At 48.5% G+C, this 26,144-nt stretch overlaps 1 protein-coding gene across 2 annotated transcripts in view; it reads left to right on the forward strand.

The window, feature by feature from the left end:
- Nucleotides 1-26,144, forward strand: part of LARGE1 (LARGE xylosyl- and glucuronyltransferase 1) — a 539,462-nt gene that overhangs the window by 483,837 nt on the left and 29,481 nt on the right. For both annotated transcript variants that reach the window (XM_039230459.1, XM_039230458.1), the window contains 2 exons: nucleotides 13,079-13,242; nucleotides 23,577-23,855. In XM_039230459.1, the coding sequence (XP_039086390.1) occupies nucleotides 13,079-13,242; nucleotides 23,577-23,855 (443 nt within the window). The remainder of the gene's footprint in view (nucleotides 1-13,078; nucleotides 13,243-23,576; nucleotides 23,856-26,144) is intronic.

The raw sequence follows: 26,144 nt of genomic DNA on the forward strand, positions 1-26,144 counted from the left end.
AAATGCAACCGATTTCTGTACGTTGATTTTGTACCCTGCAACTTGGCTGAATTCTTGGATCAGTTCTATTAGGCTTCTGGTGGAGTCTGTTGGGTTTTCGATGTAGAGTATCATGTCATCTGCGAAGAGTGAAAGTTTGACTTCCTCTTTGCCAATTCTGATGCCTTTGATTTCCTTTTGTTGTCTGATGGCTGATGCTAGGACTTCCAGCACTATGTTAAACATATTCTTTATATTCTTATCTTGGATGTTGTGAGAATTCTTTTAGGCTCCCAGTGGCAGGGAGGATGTGTGTGGAAGGTCTGGGGGATGCACTTAGCTAGACCTTTATCAGGACAGCTGGTCCCAAGACTGCCCTGCCCTCTAGTATTTGGCCCCCGGGTCACAGAGGGCTCCCCTTGGCCTCTCGCCCTCTTCCACATCACCCTCTGTGCCCTTCTCAGTGTCTGCCCTTCCCTACCACTGGCAGTAGAGGAAAGAATACCATTAAGCACTTGAACTCTGGCTCGGATTCAGGGAAGCACTTAGAGGTTTCAACAGGCACTGTGTTCTTCTGGTTTTTCCTTCCGCTCTCTACTCAAATCAGTATTTGCCATCATCATCAATATCCGAGTGCCCATTCGGCACTTTTTTCCCCCAAATACTAAATGAAAACTGTTCTCTTGCCTTTGTTTTTTCCTGCACGGAAGAGGCTCAAATCAAAAGCCTTGCAGGATGAAGGCGTTGGTTAATTGCCCCTATCAGTGAGTTCCCCAGGTATGCTCCTCAGTATTTCAGAAGGTGCCACTCCCTTTATAAGTGACCCACAGGCTTCTCCTACCACCAGCTCCCCCCGGGGGTCATCGGGGTGGGGACGTCATCAGTGGTCCTTCTCAGAGTCTGCGACTGCGTCTGTTTGCTCGACCAGCAGGGGTGAATGCCAGCCATCTCCCAGGCACCATGCAGGACTCTAGGACTGAACTCAGAGGCTGACCCTGTCCCTATATGTTAAGTCACTTGCTGTGCAACAAGTGTTAGAGCTGCTGAGGGGATGGTCTTTCTGAGGACAGGGAGGGCTGTGGATGAGAGAACAGCCTTCTCTGATTGCTCACCACAGCTGCTGTCCCAAACACTTTGCCCTTGACTGTGCACTAGCCACACCCACCGCCTTCTGTTCCTCGCATTCCTGTCTGCTTCCCATGGCAGGGCCTTTGCACTTGCTTCCCCTCTGCCTGCAGCACCCTGCCCCTAGGAGCTCAAACGTCTCAGATGTGTCGTCCTCAGAAACTCCCCTTGACCAGCCCCAACCTCAAGTAATGCCTTGTGACTGTGATGTGCCCCATTTTCCTTTCATCAGAGCATCTGCTACTCTCCACCATTAATTGGTTCGTACGGTTGTTTCCTGTTTTTTCAAACCCTAATAAAAGACTAGAGTATAAGACTATTAGATACTTTGTCTTGTTCCCCTCTCGGGACTCCTTCCTCTAGCAGAGAAGCAAACAACTCATAAGCACTTAACAAATATTTATTGAATGACTTGAACAAATAAGAGAGATGAAGGAAGTACCAGGTAAAGGGCAGAGCAGATGGCAAAGCAGGGAGCTCTAGGAGAACATGCTGGTAGCTGGTGTCCTGGAGCTCAGACATGTTGGGAGTGACAAAGAATGAAACTTCTCGGAGGGACCTTGGCCGCACTTAGGAGTTTCAACTGACCCGTCAGTAGTGAGGACCCACTAAAGGGCTTTAATCAAGGTCGCGTTTATATTTGAGAGAAATCGCTCCATATAGAGAAAACAGTAAGTGGGATGGGTTGGAGGCTGGGAGGCCCGTTAGACCATTGCCACTTCCCAGGCAAAAAGATGGCGATGGGGCTCTGGCCGAGGGTGGCAGCAGCAGGGACAGGGAGCAGCTGAGAACAGGGGAGCGGGTAAACTAGCACTTCTAAGTCAAGAGGACCGGTTCCTGTGCTGAGCCGGCCCCCGGTGGCACGGGCTGGGACAAGGAGAGTGGCTGTAACACTGTGTCCCTGGAAAGGCGTCCCTGTAGGGAGCTCCGCCCCCGGCCCTTTGCAGCATGTCAAATGGCATCGGCAAACACAGCCAGAGGGAAAGGGTGAGATCTTGGACGTGGGCCAAAGCCGATGCTCCCGGCTCGGTGAGAGGAGGTTGTTAGTAGAGCTTTGACAAGCTCAGTCTCGAAGAGATGAAGTCGGGAACCTCTTCATGGGACTACAGGTCCCGGAGGGGAGAGGGCTCCAAAGGCAGCGTCTGCTGGGCAGATAGTTGTTCAGACAGTCACCGGCCACAGGACTAGTGACGCAGGGGGAGTGCTGCAAATCGAAGCCCGTTCTAGCGAGGAATGCAGACACTCAGGGGTCATTCTTCAGTATGGGAAGCGCCAGACCAAGGTGGTTCTTCGATAGCACACGAGGCCGTTGCATACACTACGGGAGAGAAGGTGCATCAGGGAAGACTTCCTGGAGGAGGCAGGATTTGAAGGCCAAAATTGAAGAGTGAGGGGGTACAGAGAGTAGACTTAGTGGGAGGGAGGGACCAGCACAGGCAGTGGAGCCCAGAAGTGAGCAAAACAGGGCACATGCAAAGGAAGGCAATGTGAGAACAAACATAAGAAGCCACAGGAATTCATTATTATTATTTCTTCACCGGGACTCCCTCATTGCAGATTGTTCATTCAGCAGACTCAGGACTCAGAATTCATGCAAGTGCTCTGAACCTCAGTTTACCACCGGATAAGTGAGGACAGCGATGACTTTGTCACAGTGTTTTCTGGATAATTTATGTAAAATCACCAAAAACAAGACTCAGCACCAGGAACACTGCATTCACAGAAGTGCATTTTTTCACCAATTGCAATGCCAAACTCATCTGATAATTGAGTCCAAATCTATTGTTCCACAAATGGTTTTCAGATTTTATTAACATTTTTCCTGGGCAGGCCTGCCAGAGAGAGGAACACAGCACTGGTTAGAGCTCTGGCTGTAAAGCATAGCAGGGGACTGTCACCTTTGCTCCGGGCCATACAGTCCCGAGTGGATTTCCCACCAGGTAGGAGACTCCAGCTAAGAAGGAGAGCCCATTTGGCTGACTTTGCTGCCAAAGAGTAAATAAATTCAGAAGCCAGTGTGATGGGTGGAGCGGACCCCCATTTTAGACTATGTTTGGGGTTCTTGCTCGAGGACAAGATGGTTTGGTTTGGAAGAACACATTCCATCCACGGTTTAGAAGGACAGGGGGCGCCTGGGTGGCTTAAGCATCCGACTTTCGCTTAGGTCATGATCTCGCGGTTCGTGGATTTGAGCCCCGTGTCGGGCTCTGTGCTGACTGCCGGCTCAGAGCCTGGGGCCTGTTTCAGAGTCTGTGACTCCCTCTCTCTGACCCTCCCCTGCTCACACTGTCTCTCTCTCCTAGAAATAAATTTAAAAAATTAAAAAAATTAAAAAAAAGAAGGACAGTAGCTGATGGGACACATGGCCTCTCCTGTGCCATAACATCTCTTGCCGGAACCAGTAATTTATGGAATGTAGCAAGCATTCAGTGGGCAGTAGCTGTTATTATTTGAAGTCACAGTGGAGGCCAGAATCCTATACCTTAGCATTTCTCTCCCTTTTCCTCAGCAACCCCGCCTCTCAAGTGTATCCAGGAAACCCTGGGGCTCCTCAGAACACAGTTGGATGATCACAGATACTCTCCACCCCTAATCCATGCAAAAATCCTTTTACAGCAACTCTAACAGGCCTGCATCTGGCCTCTGTTGGAATCCTCCCAAAGACAGGGAGCTCATCACCTACAACAGCTTACTCCACTGTTGGAAAGCTCCAGACGCTAACCTGTTCTTCCTTATGTTGAGTGTAGACTTCCCTTCTGAGTCCTGTCCTCTAGAGCAACGAAAACTAAGGATGCACCCCCATTGTCCCTGACAGCCTGCCAGATAGGTAGCATGTTTCCATACACTGGTTTAGAAACAGGCCACTCTTCCTAAGCATTGCATATAAAGTGTGCCTTATTCCACCTAAGGGAATTGTCCAGATAAAGGAAGCTCACCCTTTAACATGCAGAACCATTAGAATATACGTGTTTTCATCAATTTGGATGGGAATCTTGGTAAGTACATATGCTTCCTTTAATAACTAAAGTATACTAACCTCAGTTTACAATTTTCGATGGCTAAGACGGCACTGACTAGACTGAGGAGGCAGGAATTGGCCAGAGGAAGGAGGATGCGGTTTATCCTGGCAGGAAATGGCCTCAGACTACCCTGCTTATTCTTCAGATTCTTTTTTGACAGCTGTCACTTCGAGTTCATCAGCTTCAGAACAACCCATTCTGGGCTCACTTCCCCGTTCATCCTTCCCCTGGCAGCGGAAGGAAAAACAAAAAACAAAAAACAAAAAACAAAACAAAACAATTATATGTAAGTCAGAAAGACCCATAGTAAAAGAATCACGCATGATTGTGTGAGAACTTAAATTATGAAACATAGCAAACATCCACAATGTGCACAAAAAAAAAAAAAAAAACCTGGACGCCGATGAGATTTCCCCTTTATATGGAATTGTAAGTCAGTGTCTGCAGGCTTGGAGCTTCCCTAGCCCACAGCAGACATCACTAATCGATGACCCCTCTCTTTCCACTCGGGCTCAGCCCCATCCCCAGCATCCTCGCCAGATCAGCACTCCAGGAAACCAGTACCAGTCTCCAAGTGATGAAATAAGAGATGCTGAAGCCTGTGGAGTCTCTCTGTGCCAGGCATTAGTCACTCTAGTGCCCCCTAAATGGGGACAGTTCTCTGTGTGGCTTCAAGACTTTTATCTGCTTTTTCTAGCAGCCTCTGCCAATTGGGGGTTTCCTGCAGAAAGGGAAATGCAGCTTTAATCTTCCCTGCAGTCGAGGGAGGTAGGCTTTATGAGTCACATTTCACAGATAAGGAGACCAAAGCTCAGAAGGGATGAGTTACTTGCTCAAAGTCAAGCAGCTGCTAAGTGGTGGGGCCATGATTGGAAACCAGGTCTGTCTGACTCAGGAGTGATGAACTGGGGCCATGATTCCCATGTGGATGGAGCTCCGTATAGAAAATGAATATAATGAGAACTATGGGTTATTCGGTGACTGTCCTAATGGTTTTTACTCATCACCATTTCTTACTCTTCCACGAACCCTGCGAGGTAGTTACTATCTCCGTTTCTGGAGAAGGAAGTAGAGGCTCAGAGGAATAAAATCATGCAACAGGTTGATGGCAGCACTGGAACTCATATAAAGCTTGACCCACAGCTGAGTGGCCTCTTTCTACAAGTATTTAAAACACTCCCGACTTACAACTGCAGTGCCTGCCCTCTACCCCAGCACCCCTGTCTTCTAGGGCTCCTGCCTTTATTTTCCCCCATACCACTTGATATATTCTTTTTTTTTTTAAATTTTTTTTAGTGTTTTATTTAATCCTATGAGAGAGAGAGACAGCATGAGCAGGCGAGGGCCGAAGAGAGAGGGAGTCACAGACTCTGAAGCAGGCTCCAGGCTCTGAGCTGGCAGTCAGCACAGAGCCCGACGCGGGGCTCGAACCCACGAATGCGAGATCATGACCTAAGCGAAAGTCGGACGCTCAACCGACTAAGCCACCCAGGCGCCCCTCCACTCGATATATTCTTAACTTTTTTATTTTGTTGATTATGCCTCTCCCTACTAGATGGGAAGCTCTGTGACTGAAGAGATTTTTGTCTCTTTCATTCATCGGTATATTTTCATGCCATAAAAGACTGCTTGGCACCTGGTGTGTGCTCAGTAAATTCTGACGAACACATGAACTATTGTGAGTCCTTCTCTTGAGGCATCCGTGCTGTACCAGAAGGACCCCTGTGCTCGAAAATCAGAACAGCTGGCCTGAGGACTAGCTCTAGGACTGGAGGTATAACTCTTATCTCCCATGGCCTCAGTAGTCTCACCTGTAGAATGGAAAGTAAGTAAGCCCAGCCCGGGCTGTTGTGAGGTTGATGGGGGTCTGGTGTGTGGAGTGCTGCACATCCACAGGCAGGCGGGTTTGAACACTGGCCAGAAAGCTTGTCTTGACACCTTCCCTTCCAGTTGCTCTGAGATCCCTCCCTCGCCTCTGAAAGGAGGGTTTCCAGACTCAGCGCCCTCACCCTGCAAGGGCGGCGAGCTGCCAGCGCAGCCACGTTCCCTCATACCAAGCTCACCAAGAAGAAAAGACCACAGCGTCACCGTGGCTCAATTAGAAGTTAAAAATAAGATGCATATAAGCAGGTTCTATAAACACTTCACGGCACCCGTCTGCGCGGCCGTGCCAGGGAACAGATGGCTCTGTGGGAACAGCTGTATCCCAGAGAAACCCCAGAGGAAAACCAGAATGCATTACTGCTCTCACATGCAAGCCGCATGTCACCAGCTCTTTAATCACGCGGTGGGCAGAGGAGCCCTCGGGTGGCGAGCCCAAGGCCAGCCTGTGGTGGCCCTCCATGGGCACGTTCTGTCCTGGAGCCCGCAGGGTCACAGCGTTTGCCTGTGAGGGGGCGGGGGGAGGAGAAGGGGAGGAGCCACGGGGTCCGGATGCTCAGGGGTTGTGTCTGGGCGGCAGGCACACCAAGGTGGCCTGTCTGCTCTGTTCCTGTCCGGTTCCAGCTTGCATGCGTCCCTGATTCCCGCTCCTAGGCTCTGGCTAGAACCTGTCCCAATGTGCCCAATGCTCTCCTCTCGTGTGCTTTTCTTTTTTAATTTTTTTAATGCATATTTCTTAGCAAAAGAGAGAGACCGAGCATGAGCGGTAGAGGGGCAGAGAAAGAGGGAGACACAGAATCCGAAGCAGGCTCCAGACTCTGAGCTGTCAGCACAGAGCCCACCACCGGGCTCAAACCCACGGGCTGTGAGATCGTGACCTGAGCTGAAGTCAGCCATTCAGCCAACTGAGCCACCCAGGCGCCCCTCCCCTGTGTGCATTTGCAGCAGCTCCTGCCCTCTGCTCCTGGCACACTTTCTCCACTAGCCATCTCGCGGTGCCGTGCCCAAGAGAGCAGCTCTGGAGCAAGACCGCTGCATGTAAAATCTTAGGAATACTAAATAAGAGATTTCGGCCATTTACTTAAACTCTTTGTACCTCAGTTTTCCCTTCTGTCAAATGGGCATCAAACTAGTGCTGCCTGATAGGCTCAGTGATGACTAAAGGAGGTAGGACAGCTGAGGAACTTTGGACAATGCAGCACATAGCACGTGCCCACCCCCCACCCCCCCATTAGGTCTTGCTGGTGTTATGGATACACAGCATTGTAATTGCTAACTTGCTTCTTTATTTCCCCACCTAGACCCTAGGAACAGCTTAGATGTAGGAATGCCTTCATTCCCCATTCCTAGCACAGAACTTGGTACACAATAAGGACCTATTCATTGTATATCATGTACAAATTAATACTTATACCTGGGAGGCAGGAGAATCAGGCCTTTTCCTCATTGTTTCCTCGGAGCCCGAATGCTGGAAAGACTCTCTGAATAAACTTAAACCCACGCCTTTCCCGTCCCATGAAAACAGGAAAGTGCCCCATGGGTTTCTTTCCTTAGTAGATGTTTTGAGTTCCTGGAACTTCGTTGATTAATACACACAGCAGGCAGCCAATGTAAGCTAGTAATCTTTCTCTGCCTGCCTTTGTGGTTTAATAAAGCCTAGCTGCTTCGTGGAAAACCACAGGGAAGAGCCCTGAGGTAGGTTTCAGGAGGCGTGCGTTTGAGTGCCAGCTTTTTGGAGCAAATCTCTGGGGTGCCATTTTCCTCACTGGTCACCTGAGGGCAATGGGGCGGCCCCGCCTATCTCATTCAGAGATGGAGAGGAGCAGGTGAGGCCATGGGTGTCAAGGTCACAGAATACTGAAAGCAAGGTGAAAGTATAAAGCAACATTCTGGAGTGTTATTTTACCCACCAGGTATTTCCACCCATGCTGGCAAGGCATCAGAAAGAGAGGTGTCCTAAGGAGGAGTTGACTCCTTTCTTGGCCTTTTGGATTCTGTCTTCTGACTCCCTGGCTAGAAGAGGCAAGTAGGCGTATTAGTTAAAGTAACACAGGCAGCTGTAAAATGGGCTCAGCATGCTAGATGTTTATTATTCATGAAAGTCCAAATGGATGTTTCTGATTGGCTGGTGTATTTTCTGCAGGCTTAGGGACCCAGACTCTTTCCATCTTGTGGCTCTGCCCTTCATGGAGCCTTGAGCTCCTCTACTCGATGCCCTTGCTCGAGAGAAGAATGTGCATAAATCAGCCTCAGAAGTGGTGCTCAGAGTGGCCAGAACCTGCCCACGTTCCGCTGACCAGACTTGGCCATGCAGTTAGCTAACCTGCAGGAAGGTTGGGAATGCAGCCAGGCTGTGCACCTAGGAAGAGAAGAGAACGTGAATATTGGTGAATGCAGGTCTCTGCCACAGTGGGGAATGTTTGTGTTCAATCACCTATAGTCACAGAACCATCCAGCATTAGAACTGGAAAGAGTCCCAGAGATTGATTAACAACGCATTGTAGTGACTTGATTACTTACAAGAACTCAAAGGAAGTACACCTGGAGGTAATATCTCAGCTCTGTTCACTCACTGTGTGACTTTGAGCAAGTGGCTATACCCTTCAGACAACGAATGCTTTCATCTGTAAACAGGCAGATAGTTGTCCCTAACCCATGGAGTTGGTGTGAGTTAAATGAGAAAGTGTCTGCCAAGCTTCCAGCACGTTCCCCGACCCTAGTGAGCATTTGATCCTTGAGAGCTCTTTTACGTAGCCCAAACTCTTTGTCTTATGAATCGGAGAAATGACTTGGTCAAGGTCACACAGAAAATGGATGTCAGAGAGATCAGGTCTCAGTTTCTGGTTATCCCCATAACCTCTCTCTGTACTTTTGCCTGACTTTGAACAGAAGGCCATTAGGCCAGAGCCTTGGATGCACTTTCAACCCCTGTGAATCCTCAGGCATGATCAGCCATCATCTCTGACAGCTCAGAGGTCAGTCTAGGCCACTGTCCTTAAGGATGGGAAGAAATAAATGCAAACTGCTTAAAGGGCCATTTTCCCTTGAGTCCAAATCTCCCAGTGCCTCAGCTGGCTGCCCAAAGAAGCAATTTAGCAAATGCATTTTATCTCAGGAGAAATCTGTCTTTTGTTTCTGTGACTTGCTTGTGAGAAGCCCCCTGCTCCTCGGGCCCCCTCCCCCCATGGCCAGAGTATGGAGTGTGGGAGCATTCAGGGCCTGGGAGCATTCAGCTCAGCATCACCCAAGAGAAATTATCCGTACTGTGGGTGAAAAGGAAGTAGTTTTTAAGCCGCTCCAGTCTTCCCCTTGAGATAACATCAGCCATGCAGTCAGCACTAAGAAATCCTATATTAGAATTTGAAAAGGTACATAATGTAATCATAATAATATTGCTTAGGTTTTGTGTAGCACTTTACAGTTTACAAAGCACTTTTACACGCATAAGTTCCTGTGAGAAGATTGCAGGGGATATGTTAAATACAGAAAAGTATGAAGAAGCCAATAAAATTCATCTGTGAATCCACCGGTCACGAGAAAAGCTTTGTTAACATTGTAATGTGTTCCCTTTGGTCTCTTTTCTATGTGGCTTTTTGTTTGTTTGTCTATTTGCTGTATTGGGATCATACTGCATATGCATTTTCTGTGGCCTGATTTTTTGTGGACCATTGTGTGTTCCACCATCTCCTTTGATCCTCGCATCCATCCCTGGAAGAGGAGTCACCACACTGCGAAGATGTCCCTGGTGTGAGGTCTGAAGACTGGATTCTCGGTCTGGACTGCTCCTTAGCTGTGTAACTGGCAGATGACTAAAACCCTCTGAGCCTCAGTTTCCTCCCTGGTAAAACAGATGTGTGCTAAAGGATTAAATTAGTAAAGCAATCCACCTGAAAACATTTAGCACCGCACCTGGCCCAGAGCAGGTGTTTCATTCCTATTAGCTGAGCAAAGGTGCAGACCACCATGTTGATGATGAATAGAACGTTAAAGCTCAAGGAAGGCATCTGGTTGGTCCAGAGTCCCATAGATTCTGACGTCATAGGTCTTGACATCATACTTGATGTGCTTGCCACAATACCCAGCGTGGTTGGGAGACAACAATATTCCCTAGACCCTACCCCTTAAGCACTGTGATGGCCACAGGTGACCCAGGGATGGATGCCACTGAACCACACTGTTGGTACTATGAAGTTCATAGAGGCTGCTTATCCCCCAGGACTGTTGGTAGACCCTCCCAACTAGGTCAGACCATGCTTTGGGAGTTCTGGGAGCACTTTCACTGGCCACCGTTCCCTTTTTTAACATGAGCACCTGGCTATGGGTACATCCAGTAGAGGCTTGTTGAGCACACAGGATGCTCTAGATGTTCTAGGTACAGGAAGTGCAGAGATGAATGGGCTATAGCCCCTGCCTTGAGGAGCCCCCTATACGGGCACTTTTCAGAAAGTGGCTCCCGGAGCCATTTACCTTGAAATGTTGTTTCCCCCTAACTCAAGGCTATGTGCCTGCATTAGTAATGAGAAACTCCCTACACACATGCATTTCTTATGTTCTGCCTACTAATTTCCTTTCTCACATGATCAAAATAACCTTGTCTTTGTAAGGCTCATCAAAGATGCTTTTGTCCATACACACAGGCCTGGCCACACTTCCACGTCCACACCTGTCCTCACATGCGACCCCATACCTGTCTCCCCTGAACTGGAAGCCATGCACTCCTGTCAACACATTAAAAAAAACACCACACAAATCAAACTCCACCCGCCCCCCACACACACCTGCAAACAACCTTGCTTTTGCAGAGCACTTTGCAGATGTATATTCTCTAAATGGAAATAATTGCTTATGTTCTTTTACAGTATGGGTGGGAGAGGAGGAGGATATGAATTGGTTAAGTTTCCTCTTGGGGGGTGACACTAGTTTCTAGGTATATTTGGGTTTCTCAAGGAGGAGGAGGTGGGGACTGTCTTTGACATTCATGAGACAGAAGTGCTATCCAGGCTCACCCAGCCCCTGCCTTCCCTGCCTCCCTAGACTGTCTCCTTCAGGTGGTGATTGAGGATGGAAGGCATCCACCCAGCTGTCTCCCTTTCCTACCTGTGGTCACCACCGTGGTAATAGACAATGCCAGCTGTGTCTTTACTTCCCTCCAACACTGTACTCTGCATATGCAGAATCTCTTGTAATCTTCCTACAACCGCCTGGGGTAGTTACTGTTATCAACCCCATTTTACAGTTGAGGAAGTGGAAGCCCAGAAGGGTTATGCAACTCACGCAACATTGTAGAGGCAGGAGTGGGATGGAACCAGTAGCCTCGGCCACTGTGTTGCATCTGCTTCCTGACCTGAGGCTGAGTGAGCATCTTTCCCGGAGAGGCAACTTGGTGGTGGACCCAGGTTCGGCCTTCCTGAGTGACCTCAAGATCTTGAAACTGCTTTTTATCTGTCAAAAGAGGCTATACGTGCCTCACTGAGAGACTCCAAGGAAAGGCATCACATGCACCCAGCACCTTGCACAGAGCCTGGTGCATGCTTGTTTGTTGTCCAAAATGTTTTCAGCCATTATAGACCCTTGAACTGCAAATATAGGAGCAAATAATGGGCTTAAGAAGGATCACCTTGTATGCATAGCATTAGAGGATATGGAAGGAAAATTAGGACAGGCCTTAATGCACAATGATTACAGTGTATGTGCAGCAAACATTTCTCATGTGTGCAGCACATGAATATTAAGCTCCTGTCATGCAATGGGCACAGTGCTAAGGGCAATGGTAAAGTGTCACCATGGTGCCACGGAAGTTACCCTTAAATAATTTTGGTTCAAACTGACAAGTGCTTTAGTGGAGTTATGAATTGGGTGCTCTTGGGGCACAGAGAAGTGGACCACCTCTAACTGACAGGGCCAGCTAAGGTCTCACCGACAAGAAGGTGTCATCCCCCAGAAAACTTCTCTCCTGCTTCTGCCCAGTCCATCTACTCTGCCCCCACCTGCCACTGATCTAATTTCTATCCCTATTGAAGCTTTTTTACTTTTTCATTGCAAATCTTCATCAATGAAGTAAGCAGTCACCCCTGCCTGGGAGGGACATGGTGGGATTGGCATGCCATGGTTGTGTGTCGGGCAGCTGCACATCCTCAGACAAATCTGGATGTTGTGCATCTGCATCTGTCATTGTTAGATGCTAAGTCTTTGGTTCCCTGTTGGCAGGTCAGCCTGCTCTTACAAGTTGGATTTGGAAGGCAAGTAGAGCTAAGGACTTCTACAGGCAGATTAAGGGAGCACAACTTCCTGAGAGTTAGAAAGAAGAAAGAAGATGGGGCGCCTGGGTGGCTTAGTCGGTTAAGCGTCTGGCTTTCACTTAGGTCATGATCTCGCAGTTCGTGGGTTCGAGCCCCGCGTCGGGCTCTGTGCTGACTGCCAGCTCAGAGCCTGGAGCCTGTTTCAGAGTCTGTATCTCCCTCTCTCTCTGAACCTCCCCTGCTCACGCTGTCTCTCTCTCTCTCCTAGAAATAAAAATAAAAACATTTAAAAAAAAAAAGAGAAAGAAGAAAGAAGAGTGGATGCCAAGACTCTGATTAAACTTAGATGAAATAAAAGGAACAGATTTAAAAATTTTGTTTGGGGATTGGTTTTACTTTTCTTTCCCAATCCCTGGTATAGAGATAGAAGTCTGGAGTTCTAGGGGGGAGATAAGTATTAGCTTACACAAAGGCACTGCTGCATTCATATTTCAGTACATTCTGCCCTGTTATTTGAAACTGTTGTACTAGGTCATCTACCAAAACATTTTTTGTTTATAAGAAGTTTGTGGTTGCCTATATATTTATTGATGATAACCACCATCATTCTCAGCTCCGAGGGGCTTGTGTCTCCGATCATGAGATCTTCGTGGCCTTCACCTCTTCATCATGGCCTTTATAAAATTAAATTGCCAAGGAAACTAAAAACAGTGATCCTGTCCTTCTATGTGTAGAACATCAACAACATTCAATGAGTAACCACCTCAGACAAGGGCAGGCTCCTGGCTCCTTGAGGTTTCCCTTCTTGGTCCCACACCCTCTTCTACCTTTCAGCTCCAGAAGCAGCTCTCTGAGCTGGATGAAGATGACCTGTGTTATGAGTTCCGGCGAGAGCGGTTCACTGTCCACCGAACCCATCTGTACTTCTTACACTATGAGTATGAGCCCACTTCAGACAACACGGACGTCACCCTGGTTGCTCAGCTCTCCATGGACAGGTATGCAGATGGGCCCTGACTTCCCCACAGGCTCTTCCCTACAGCTCTGTACCCAGTCATAGGGAGAAGGGAGAGATGACCTCACAGGCTTAGGCTCAGGTCACACTCCTTTCCAGCCCTGAAAACCAAGGGTTCTTGTCTTCCAGTGAGGGTGGTGGTTTTGAGGATAGAGGGAGAATTGATTCTAAAGATCAGTGCTCTACTCAAATTACCTCAAGGAACAGGGGGTGTGTTACAGGGAAACACATATTCTGGAACCACTATCACTGCTGAAAAGCAGTTGCTGTTTCTTTTCCTTAGTGGATTGATGCAACAAACATCCATCAAGCCTTTATCAGGAAGTACTGACGTGATTGCCATCCTTATGTGGCTTACACTCTAACGCACTGATTCTCAACCTTGGCTGAGGGCAGACTGAATCACCTGGGGAGCTCTTAAAACAAATTCACCTTCAAGTTCTGTCGCACACCATTTAAGTAAGAATATATGTGTGGTAGAGACCTTGTATTGTTTTAAATTTGTGATGTACAACCAGGGTTGAGAACGTGGAGATAGGGGCATAAATAGCAATAAGTAGTTGAGTAAAATGATTATAATTGTGCTATGTGCTTGGAAGGAAATGAGATTGACCAAACTATATCAAGAGAGGGACCTTCTTTAGGTGATGTGATCAGGGGAAATCTTTCTAAGGATGGGACATTTCTGCAGAGATCTAAAGGAAGAGAAAAGGAAGCAGGTATATGGGGTGGTGAGAGAAAAATGTTTCCAGATGGATAAAATAGCAAGTGTAAAGGCCCTGTGGTGAGAAGGGTCTTGTAACTTTCAAAAATATGATAGAAGAGCAGTGGGTTAAGCTTAGCAGGAAAGTGGCATGAGAGTAAGATTATAGAACATGAGAAACTCACAGAATATTCAGATTTTGTCCTAAGGGTGGTGAGAACTTATTGAAGACATTTACACAAAGTTATATGACCCAGGTTAGGTTTTTGAAAAATCTCTCTCTGGCTGCCAGGAGGTGTACAGTTTCAAAGTCCTGAGGTCATGCATTCAGGGCTATACTTGTCTCTGTCTGGGAGTCCCGTGTGTCTCCTTCCCACCTCCGCTGATCGGCTTTCTCTTTGATTTACACCTGGCCCACAATGGCTCCTGTAGCCCCCGGCTCCTTCATTTCATTCCCCCTCACCTCCCACAGTTGGGAAGGGAATTTGATTGGCTCACTTGGTCTTTGAGTCACCCCAGAGGTACTTGTCCAGCCTCTGGATGAGATTCCATGGGATTGTTTTCAGGATTAAAAGCGTTAATGCCTGGAAAGTGCTGAAAACAGTACTTGGCACACTTGTTGGGTGTTCAACAAATGTCATTTGTTATTAGTTGGGACTGATTGAAGAATGGATGAGCCAATGAAGGAGTGAGCACTCAGATGTGAGAGGTTCACATACTGTCTGAGGAGTGAGTGGAACCTGGCATCGAGAGATATCTGGAATGAGTTGTGTTCTCATCTGGAATGAGGAGCAGGTTCCTCGCTTTGGGAGTGCCACTGTGTGTTGGCGAATGCTTGCTCATGGAATTAAGTGGCTCCATTGGCTGGGTGTTTCCTGGAGATTCATGGGCCTCAGGGCTCCTGTGTAAAAACTCAGAGAACTTACTGAGTACAACAGGTGGCAGGTAGAGATGAACTGGGACGTAAGAGGAGAGCACAGGCGTCCTTGTACCAGCTCCGTCCTGACCTGCCGTGTGACCTCAAGCAAGATGTTCCCTTCCTGTGGCCTCAGTTTCCTAATCTCTAAAATTCATGTGACCACTCAGCAAATACTGTGTAAGCATCTACTCCTGTGCTGCTGTCCCAGGCTCTTGTGAAGCCAGGGATATTTATGAGAAGATGCCATGTTTGCCTTCAAGGAGTATATAGCATGTTCACGGCTCAGACAGTGTATTTGTTGTCTACGGTTGTAGAAAAAATAACCACAGATGGAGCAGCTTAACACACATTTAGTATCTTCCACTTTAGGGGATCAGGAGTCTGGACACGGGTGAGCAGGGCCCCCTGTTCTGCCCTCAGGCCTGCAGTCTAGGTGTTGGCTGGGGCTGTGATCTCATGGGAGTCAGGGTCCACTTCCCAGCTCATTCAGCTTTGGGAATGCAGTTCTAGGACTGAGGTCCCTGTTTCCTTGCTGGCTTTTGGGCTGGGGTCCTTCTGAGCAATAAAAGGCCACGTGGTTTTCTCACAGCACGGCAGCTTACATCTTCAAAGCCAGCAGGAGACTTTGTAGTCTGTTATATCACATAATCCATGGGAGCCATATCCCATCCCCTTCCCTAGGTTCAGTTCACACTCAAGGGAGGGGATTATACAGGTGTATATGCCAGGGGGCAAGAGTTGTGGGGCCCAGCTTAGAATTCGTGCTTAGAATTCTTACTAAAGAGAGATGCTATGGGAGGAGCCCTTATCCTGGCCTGAGAGTGGAGAATGGAAGAGACAGGGAGTGTGTCCGAAGGGAGGTATTGCCTGCATTGAGTTGGAGGCTGAGTAGGTGGACAGTAGAAAGTGCACAGGGAGAGAAGGAGGCTTCCAAGGTGGAACATAGGCGTATTCATGGGACAAAGAGGACCCATTGGGAACACATGGGCTCAAGTGTGGTTAGAGTTGAGGGTGTAGGTGAGGAAGAGGAGAGCAGATGAACGTGGCCAAATAGGATTACAGAAGATGTTGGCAGAACCAGGGAAACTACCTCCCCCCACCACCCCACCGCACCCGGCTCACACTGTCAAGCTCCCTGTCAGGCTCCATAAGGGACTGACTTGGACCTGAGCCCCCGAGTCACCCCTAAACTTCTGTGCCCCTGGGGCTTCTCACCCAGCCTTCAGTTTGGGTGTGCATGCTCCCCCCTCACCAGGCAGCACTTTAGTGAGTGACCTGGCCATTATAGTCTCTCTTCTCATTTCTTTTTCCTTTTTCTCTATGCCATTTAAAATGAAAATGAAATCTAGTCCTTAATATTCATGCCGAATGAAGGTTGAGATTGGTCTTCTATTCTTCAGGTAGCATAAATGCACGTCAGGCCCCTCAGGTGGGCTACCTGAAGCTCAGACACTGTAATGTGCCCAGGTGAGTGAGTTCCAGATAATTTCAGGTTCTCAGCTCTCAGAGCATTCCTGGTTTTCCTTGGTCCAATTCATGCCTCCTATTCATACATTCAGTTTATCAACAAAATATGCTGAATCAAGATTAGTAGCTATCCAGTACCTCCAAACTCAGGAGAAAATGAAAGAGTTACACCTGACATCCTTTCTAATCTGAATAAAGTGGTCTGACCTTGAATAATTTGGTCTCGGGAATCAGACACTGTGGGGCCTTGGTGGCACTGCCACTTCTTGACTTTGACCCTTGGACAAGTCCCCTCTTAAACCTTGGTTTCCTCATCTGTATTCTGGGAATGATAATGACAGTAGCTCCTGTCTGAGGTTGTTGTAATGGTCAGGTGAGATGGTGCCTCCACAGGACTTAGCCCTGGCATATGGTTAGAGGCTCCTTATCATTTGATAGCACCATTAACCAAAATCTTAAAATTTGTGGTACTATAGCAAAGGACACTAGTCTCACAAAGAGCTCAAATCCCACCAACTCCATTACTCTTTAGCTGGTGATCTTGCACAAGTCACCCAACACCTTTGGTTATATTTCTTCTTCTATGAAGAAAGTTAAAAAAAAATTTGCCTCATAGGGTCCCAATTAGGAATAAATGAGAGACATTCTGTGAAAACCCTTGGCATATATTTGCATTCAATAAATACTTACAGATCTGAAAACCCTGACCAGAGCATCTGCACATGGTATATATGTAGGAGAGGTAAAGTGATGTAGGAAAAACAAAAATATCTTGGTTCAAAGTCCATTTGCACCACTTAATGGCTGTATGAACTTGGGCAAGTTACTTAGGCTTTTTGAGCCTCATCTTATTTATCTGTGAAGTGGTGACAGTACTGTCAAGTTCACAGATTGGTGTCAGGTGTTCTAAAATGAGAGGCTCTGAGGTGCGCAGTGAGAAGTAGGTCTACGACAAATACTAGTTTCCCTTTCCTTAGTGTTTTTTTTTTTTTTTTTACCTCTATGCTAGCTATGGAATCCGCGACCTTGAATTTATAAACTAGAAAATTGTTTATGTTATTAACACCCCACAGCCATCCTTCTGCATGCAGTTGACATCAATAAAAGGATCCAGGCAAAACAGAACTGGTCCTTCTAGTGCCAGCGGGAAGCATCCTCCTGGCCGAGGCTGCAGGACCCCAACTGGCCCTCCCCTCTCAGCCCACTTAAAAGAAAACCCTGGCCCCTCTCACACCTACTGCAAACACTGACCACAGAGGCCTTCCCTTCAAAGCACTCACATCCCCCAGCATAGCAGGTACATGAACCCACCCCCCCCAATACATTGTGACAAGTACCGCCATCCTGACAATACCCCAGAGAGCCCAAGGAGTTCCATATCCTAACGAGAGATGCTTAGCGGGACATAATAAAAAATTACAGAGCGGTACCACAGGCTGATGGAGACGGTAGGAATTCCTTCTTCCGCTCCATCCTACACATCCAATTATGATGCAGCAGGCTGACTGGTGCCTGTTGGATTGATTTTTAATTGAAGAAACATTCCGGGTGTGTTTGTAAACCTTTGAGTCAGAAGTAGGCCCTACGTGAATGCCACAATAAATTAGGAGAGCCGGCGCGCAGGCTCCCGTACCCGGATCCCTCTAGATTTCTGTTCAGAAAGAATGAACGTCGCCTGCTACAGCTGTGAAACCGACAGATTTGCTCTCTCCCGGCACACGGGAGATGTCCCTGCTGTCCCAGCAGCTCTGAGAACGGTCGATAGGAGGGATCCTGGTCACAGCATCCTTACCACCTGGCCAGGAGACGCTGGCTCTTTCGTGTTCCTTTGACAGTTATTGACGTGCTGAGTCCAGCCCCAGGGAATCCTGTCGTTGATGGGGCTTCTCTGCTTTCTGTGAGTGGAGGAAGGGATGTTAGCTGGGGTGAAGGGGCCCATGCTTTAGACCCCCCAGGAGGCTGTTAGAGCTACAAATTCTCAGCCAGACCTAGCCAACAGGAACCTCAAGAGTGGGGCCCAGGAATCTGTGTTATAATTAATCTCCCAGGTGATCTTGAACATGCCTACATTTGAAAAGTACAGTTCTAGAGAGTGGAAGGTAATTCCTTCTCCATGTAACAGCCAGCGTAATCTTCTAAAAATAAACGATCTTCCTGAACTTCTGGTGGATGGGGCTATAGCCCAATAAACCCACCATAAGCTGAAAAGATCGTAAGTCAAAAATGCACTTAATACACCTGACCTGCTAAATACCCTCACTTAACCTCTCTGACCTTAAACGTGCTCAGAACACTTTCTTGGTCTACAGTTGGGCAAAATCATCTCACACAAAGCCTATTTTATAACAAAATGTCGAATATCTCATGCAATTTATGGAATACTGTACCCAAAGTGAAAAGCAGAATGGCTGTCCGAGTGCAGATTGATTGTTCGCATATCAACTTGTGATTGTTGTTGACCCTTGTGACTGTGCAGCTGACTGAATGCCATGACCACCGCTGCCCAGCATTCTGAGGGAGCATCATACTGCATGTTGATAGTCAAGGGGGAAATGCAAATTCAAAACTCCTAGGATGGTTCTACTGAGTGCATATCACTTTTGCACCATTGTGAAGTTTAAAAATTGCTTTCTGTTTTGTTTTTTAAATAATTTATTTTTAGTTTATTTATTTTGAGGAGAGGCAGAGACAGAGGGAAGGAGAGAGAGAATCGCAAACAGACTCTGCACAGTCAGCACAGAGCCTGATGTTGGGCTCGATCCTCTGGACTATGAGATCATGATCTGAGCTGAAATCAAGAGTCAGACGCTTAACCAACTGAGCCACCCAGGCGCCCCACGTTGAAAACTTGCTAAGTCAACCCATCATAAGCTGGGATCTGTCTGTACATCAGGTCACCATCTTTAAAACTGATGATTTCTCATTGCGTTTAGAATAGTATTACAGCAGCCCGCCATGGCCTTCTGGGCCCCACATGACCTGTCTCCTGCTCCCCAACATCTTCTGTCTTTTTGCCCCTCACTCAACCATCTTCCCTCTCTTCTTGCTTAAACATGCTATAGCCAGTTATCCCAAAGGCTGCGCCCTCTCCTTGGAAAGCTTCTTGCCCAGACTCCTCAACGCTGGGTCCTTCTCTTTACCCAGGCCTCTAATTCATGTGCCAGTAGGCCTTCCCCAGCCAGCCCTTACAGTTACTCCATCCTGTCCTGTCCTGTTTGCCTCCTTTAGCCCTTCGCTCCCTTGGAATCTATTTTGGTTTGTTCTGTGTCTTTTCCCTCCCTAGAAAGAAGTTCCAGGGACCTTGTCTTCTTGGTTCATTTCAGGGCCCAGCACATTCACCTGCAGGTTGTAGATAATAAGTATCTGTTGGCTGGGCATGTTTGAGAGGCAGAAACAGAACCTAAGGAAGAAAGTACAGCTGCCATATATTGAGTACCTGCTGTATACCTTTCTTTGTGCCAGACACGGTATAAAAATGTAGTAAGTAGGCTTGTCCTATGGTGGTAGTCACAAAGCGAGGGACCAGCCCCACCGCATAAGCACGGTTTAACACCTCTATTTGTGTCCTGTTGGAAGCAAGTCACATGGCCATCCCAGAATCGATGTGGGGAGTGTTACCCCAGGGTGTAGATTGAGAGAGAGGAATAACTTGTAGCCATTTGGTGATCTACAGAGGCTATTACTGTCCATGCGATGCATGTGTGGAAATGGAAGCTCAAAAGAACCATCATGACTTGCTCAGGGATGCTGAAACAGCTCAGAGTTTAAACCCACTTCTGTCTGACCCCAGAACCCACAGTTGTATCACCATACCATGCATCCTGCCTTGCTCTGGTGTACCACATTGGCTGCCTTGTTAGGGAGTGAGTTCCCCATGCCAGCAGAGGCCAATTGGCATTCTAGAATCCCTTCCAACCCAGTCTTGTAGGTTTCTGATGTAACCGTCTCCTCTCCCTTGATCCTAGACAGAGCACACGAGGCTTCCTGTCTCAGTAGGACTCCCTGGGGTAGCCCTGGCCTCAGTCTAGCCCTTCCTGCCATCTGTTTGGCCTTTCCTGAGCCTTTGCCTTCCCCTTCCCAGCATGAAGCAGTGGTGGAAGTGGAGACCAGCGTGGGGCAGGAGAGCCGGGGCGGTGGGTCCTAGCGTTAATGAGCCCTTCCACTCGCTCACTGAGTGCTCTTTAGCAAGCCAAGCGCCTCTCCAAGGCTGAGCGCTTTGATCATAAAGATGGCATAATCAGACTAAGAAAACCTCTATGATTCTTTCCAAACTGAAAATTCCATAGTTTCAGAATGAGCCTTTGTCTCTTGAAACACTCTCCGTTGTCCTCGGCCCTTGCTGTGCCAGGTACTTTATCTGACAGCCTAAGAGAGCAAAGAGCAACTCAGCACAGAACTTCCTGTGGGCAAGAGCTGCGCAGGGCAACCCTAGGGAACAGGCGTGGGAGACACTACCAGGAGGAGAGTCCAGAGAATGGCCGGGTCTTTGAGGCAGACCCGGAGATCCCCGCTCTGTAGCCATGTGACTTGAAAAAAGTCCCTTCACCTCCTGAACTTCCTTACCTGTAGCACAGTGACTAGAACCTCAGCCTTAGGGGCCCCTGGGTGGCTCAGTCGGTTAAGCAGCTGACTCTTGATTTCAGCTCATGCCATGATCTCACATGTCATGTTCATGAGTTTGAGCCCTGAGATGGGCTTTGCACCTGCTTGGGATTCTCTCTCTCTCCCTCCCCCTCTGCCTCTTCCCTGTGTGCTCTCCCCCCCCGCCCCCTGTCTCTCTCTCTCTCTCTCTCTGTCAATAAATAAGTAAACTTAAAAAATGTTGTAAAAAGAATCTCAACTTTATGGGATTAGTGTGAATGTTTAAAAGCCAGTAACAGTGTAAGTGTGGCGGGCACAATAGAAGCAGCAGAGAAATGGTCAAGATTTATTATATCACGATCGCATTTACTCTATTATTATGATGATTGACCTCAGTCTCCCACTGTTGTTCAGGTCCTGCCAGAAAGCTTACTTTTGAGGCAGGAGAGGTGGGAAAGCTTGGGGCTGGTAGCAGACAGGCACAGTGTCCGGGTCATTGCTACTCTGTGTTCGCTGTACTCTTTCTGTCTAGTGAAGCCCATGTGGTTGTGAGGTTCGCCACAGCAGCAGCACCTGAGAAGAAGTATTTGTGTCTCTGTGTTTGTGCTAAACCTTTGGCAGAGCGTAGAAGAAGGGCTGGCCCAGGCAGAGCTTGCTCCCCACGCAGCAAACTCAGAGTCAAAAAACCCAGAGTCAAAATTTCAGGGAAATCAGGCGGTGGGGAACTCCACTGTGGGAACTGGCCTCTATTCCCAGCAGATATGCACGCCTCCCACATCCCTGTCCCTCTAACAGCTCTTCCATGTTAGAAATTAGTGTTGTGCTTCACCCCCCAGATCTCAAAGGATTTGTACAAACAGCTGTCCCTTCCAAATGCACAGTCCCCAGTCGCTTCTCGGCCTTTTGGCTAAGATCAAGTGTAGTATCCAAATGCATGGTCCCCGCCCCATTTCATAGACAGTGAACGTGTGGTGCACATGGGATCATTCAAAATTTCAGGTTCTCTGAGCCCAGCAGAGAATGGGGTCTGTGGCTTAAGCCGAATGCAAATTTCAGGGAAATCAGGCTTTGTGGAGAAGGCAGAGCCTCTTTATGAACTGGCTCTGGTCAGTTTGATTAATATTATAAAGTACGAGAAATGGAAGGCATTTTACCCTGATGAATATCTTAATCCTCTGTCACAAAAGAGGAAGTAACTCCTGGCAATAGCAATTCACAGAATTACTGAGAGGAAACTCTGAAAGTCCTTTGAGAAAGCCATTGACACAAGATAGGTGTGCCCACTTTCTTTTGTTTAGAAGCAGGGAGATGCATGGAATCTATTTCCTGGTAATTGTCTGAATAAAGTGGGCATTCCGACCAGGAGACTGCTGATTATGTGCCTCTTGCTGGGCAGAGAAAAAATTGAAATAGGCTTTTGCTATTTCTTCACCATAGATCCCATCTGCCAGGCACTTCTAATGCCTTTGGGGAAAAAAATCTTTATAGATTTCTCTTCAAACGTTTTTGTAGAATCCTCTCCATTGGAAGAACCTTTTGTTTTTTTCCCTGGACTTTCTTCTTCCCTGCCCATAATCCTTGGCTCGGTGCCTGTCATGTTGCCTCGCAAAATTGGCTCAGACCCTGGGGCAGTAAGGACTTCAACAAATGAAGACAGCGTAACTCCAGGCAAACTCTCGTCCCTGGCATTCGCGTGTTTTTCCATTCCCAGTATTTATTCCTTCTCACCATCTCCAAAGCCCTGTCCCAGTACCCATCTGTATGGGTCTGGTCCAAGCCCAAGAAGCCAAGCTGACTGGACATTTGGATTCCCCGTTTCTCCATCAGAGGAAGGACAGTCATGAACAGGGTTGTTGAGGAAGTTCTGGAAAGGGTCTGATACATAGGTAATGAGTCGGTGGTCATAGTTGTTTTCACCCGTTTTTTTTTTTTTTCTTAATGCTTTATTTATTTCTGAGAGAGAGAAAGACAGTGTGAGCAGGGGAGGGTCAGAGAGAGAGAGAGAGAGAGACAGAATCTGAAGACAGGCTCCAGGCTCTGAGCTAGCTGTCAGCAGAGCCCGACGCAGGGCTTGAACCCACAAACCATGAGATCATGACCTGAGCTGAAGTCGGACGCTTAACCGACTGAGCCAACCAGGCCCCCCTCTTATCACTGCTGTTTTAATGCTCCTTGTAACTTATGACCCCAGTTGGGCTAAGTCTTCTATGGCTGGTCACTGCTTTAGCAGAGCAGTCAGTACACCTAGTGTACATCTGTGCTGAGAGAGGAGAGACAAAGGAGTTTTGAGCTGGAAGGGGGTCTTTACGTCACTTAGTATAATTGTCCCCACCCCCATGGAAAGAGGAGTCTGAAAAGAGACGGCTGATAGTAGGATGTGACTCCATCACTATCACACCTTCCGTTGGAAGCAGATAAAGACAAGAACCAGCAAGGTAAATATCTTAATGCCTGTTTCATAGATAAAGGGACTGAGGTTTGTGGATTTGCCCCCACTGCACGGTGATTAATGTCAGAGCAGGGGCTTGGATTGGCAGCTGGTTGACCAGGTGTCCGTGGAGGCAGAGTTGCCCTCACCCCCTCAGGAGGCTGGGTGGATGGTGCGTGGACCGGGTTCCCTGTGGCTCACCTTCCCGGTCTCGTCCAGGCTCCAGATGCTCGAGGCCATCTGCAAGCACTGGGAGGGACCCATCAGCCTGGCCCTCTACCTGTCAGACGCCGAGGCCCAGCAGTTCCTGCGCTACGCCCAGGGCTCCGAGGTGCTCATGAGCCGCCACAACGTGGCCTACCACATCGTGTACAAGGAGGGCCAGTTCTACCCCGTGAACCTGCTGCGCAACGTGGCCATGAAGCACGTCGGCACACCCTACATGTTCCTGTCGGACATCGACTTCCTGCCCATGTACGGGCTGTATGAGTACCTCAGGTGAGGACCCGTGGGGACTTGGCTGGTGTGGGATGCTCCCTAGGCTCTCGTCCCATCCAACCCTCTTGAAGATGGGGCAGCCGAGACCCGAAAGGGGATGCCTGGAGACCAAGGTCTTCCTGCCGGGTTTGCAAGGCCCGCCAGGCAACCCACCGTCTTCATTTTCCTGACGAGCAGGCCGGGACCCCACTTTGCATACTGAAATGTCAGTGGCAGAGCTTGGTCTCAGAAACATCCCTTGTGCTCACAGCCCAATGCTCTTTCCGTAGCTGCCACAAAAACGTGTCATCCTCTTCCAGTTTTGGATCAGATGACCTTCATCTAACCATTCTAGAAAGATCACCACCTTTTCTGTGTAAAACAGATCAGAGCGATGGTGAAGGCTAACATTTATTGAAGTGCTTGCTGAGTGCCAAGCGGTTCTGAGTGCCTGGCAAGTAGTTCATTCCCACCCCTTGCAGTCCCTGCGCTGGGTACTATTATTATCTTTATTTTCAGAATGGGAGTGTGTGCGGCTGAGAAGGTGAGCTGTTAGCCCAAGGTTATACACCTGCTGTGGGGGGTGGGGTCAGCCAGCCCGACTCCAGAGCCACATGCTGAATTTCCATCTTGGCTGCCTCTCTGACTCTCCAGTGACCCTTTCCAGAAGGTCTGCCCACGTGGAGGGGCAGGCGTCCAGCGGCTGGAGAGAGCCGTCGGCTCGTGTCAGGCATAGACGGCTGTGTGGGGAATGGCATTTGTTATGAAATAACAACCAATCCGAACTGAAAGGGACTGTTGAATTCATATAGCCCTAAAGTCCCCATGTGAGAAAACTAAAGTCACAAGATGTAAGTGGTCAAGTTTGTTTGTTTTTTTTAATCCTTTATTGCTGGCTTTTGTTGGCATGAATTCTCTCTGCTACCGGGTGAGTGTTTGCCTGGATCTAGGTACTAATTATCCTGCTAGAGCCACACATCAAACTTGAAAGGCAGGCATGGCTACCCTCCTCTTACTGTGGGCGTCGGTGAGGCTCAGCGGAGCAGAGTGCCCTGCGCTGGTCCATGTAGCTTGCTCCAGACTTCGAAGTGTCTGTCAGACTCCCAGTGGCCAAGCCGCCCTGCTTCATACGTGTCTGGCTGCACCCAAACTGGGCAGGATCTAAATTCTTTCTCTCCTGCTCTCTTGCCCTCCCTGCCTCTGTGTGTGTGTGTGTGTGTGTGTCCATCTTTCAGTCTTTCTCTCTTTCTCTTACTGTCTCTGTTGCTCTCACTTGTTTTTTTTTTTTTTTTGAAATGTTTAATTTGAGAGAGAGAGAGAGCGAGAGAAAGCAAGCAGGGGGAGGGACAGAGAGAGAGAATCCCAAGCAAGGCTCCCTGTTGTCAGTGCAGAGCCCGATGTGGGACTCGATCTCACGAGCCGTGAAATCATGACCTGAGCTGAAATCAAAAGCCGGATGCTTAACCGACCGAGCCACCCAGGTGCCCCTATTACTCCTGGTGTTAAAAAAGCCTCTTCTTCTAAAAGACTTCACGCCTTTTGTCCTGAAGCCAGAGCACAGGTGTGATCTAGGCCCCCTCCCCGCCCTGCTCTCCAGAACGAGGGAAGCCCGGCTGTGTTCTCTGTCTACTTTTTTGGACCGGGCTTCCTTCAGGGTGATCCTGGGATTTCATAACTTCAGTCCCTCCCCTGTGAGCAGGAGGAACCCCCCCCTGCCCAGCCTTGCCCCGTCACCACCAGCAGGGTCGGGTGCCCTGGAGCAGCATAACCGTTGGCCAGGGAGGATGGGAGGCGTCTTCCCGAAGAGAAGCTCCTGGAATGTATCTGTCTTCCTGCTCCTGCTCCAGCTGGGCCTTGGACGCCCAGTGTGTGGGCCGAGGGCGCCCCCGTGTGGTCAGACCGTGCTTTCAGCGCCTGATTCCTATAGATCCTGAAGTTTCTGGAGCCTGTAAGCTCTGGGAGTCCCACGGGGTTCCCTCAGGAACAGGTGGTGGTCAGGGGCCGCCCTCCACCAAGAAAAGAGAGGATTCAGGATTAGACTGCGAGTGGTCCTCCCCGATGTGGGGCTCTTCTGCAGGAGCGTCTGAGGGGCCTCTGGTCCTCTCTTTAAGAGTCTGTGGTCTGCTCCCCACCTCCAAGCACTATTTTATTATTTTACCTCATGGGCATCACGGTTTTAAAAAACATCACACATGAACAGATTGTTTTTATGTTCTATTCCTATGCTGTAGCGATCAAAGATGCCATTAATCTCTAATCGAGACCTTACTCAATATGAGGTAAGCAGTGTTGCCCACTAATTAGCCTTTT

Source organism: Hyaena hyaena, unplaced genomic scaffold, assembly GCF_003009895.1.
Source record: "Hyaena hyaena isolate Hyena2069 unplaced genomic scaffold, ASM300989v1 scaffold_46, whole genome shotgun sequence".
Classification (NCBI taxonomy): Eukaryota; Metazoa; Chordata; class Mammalia; order Carnivora; family Hyaenidae; genus Hyaena; species Hyaena hyaena.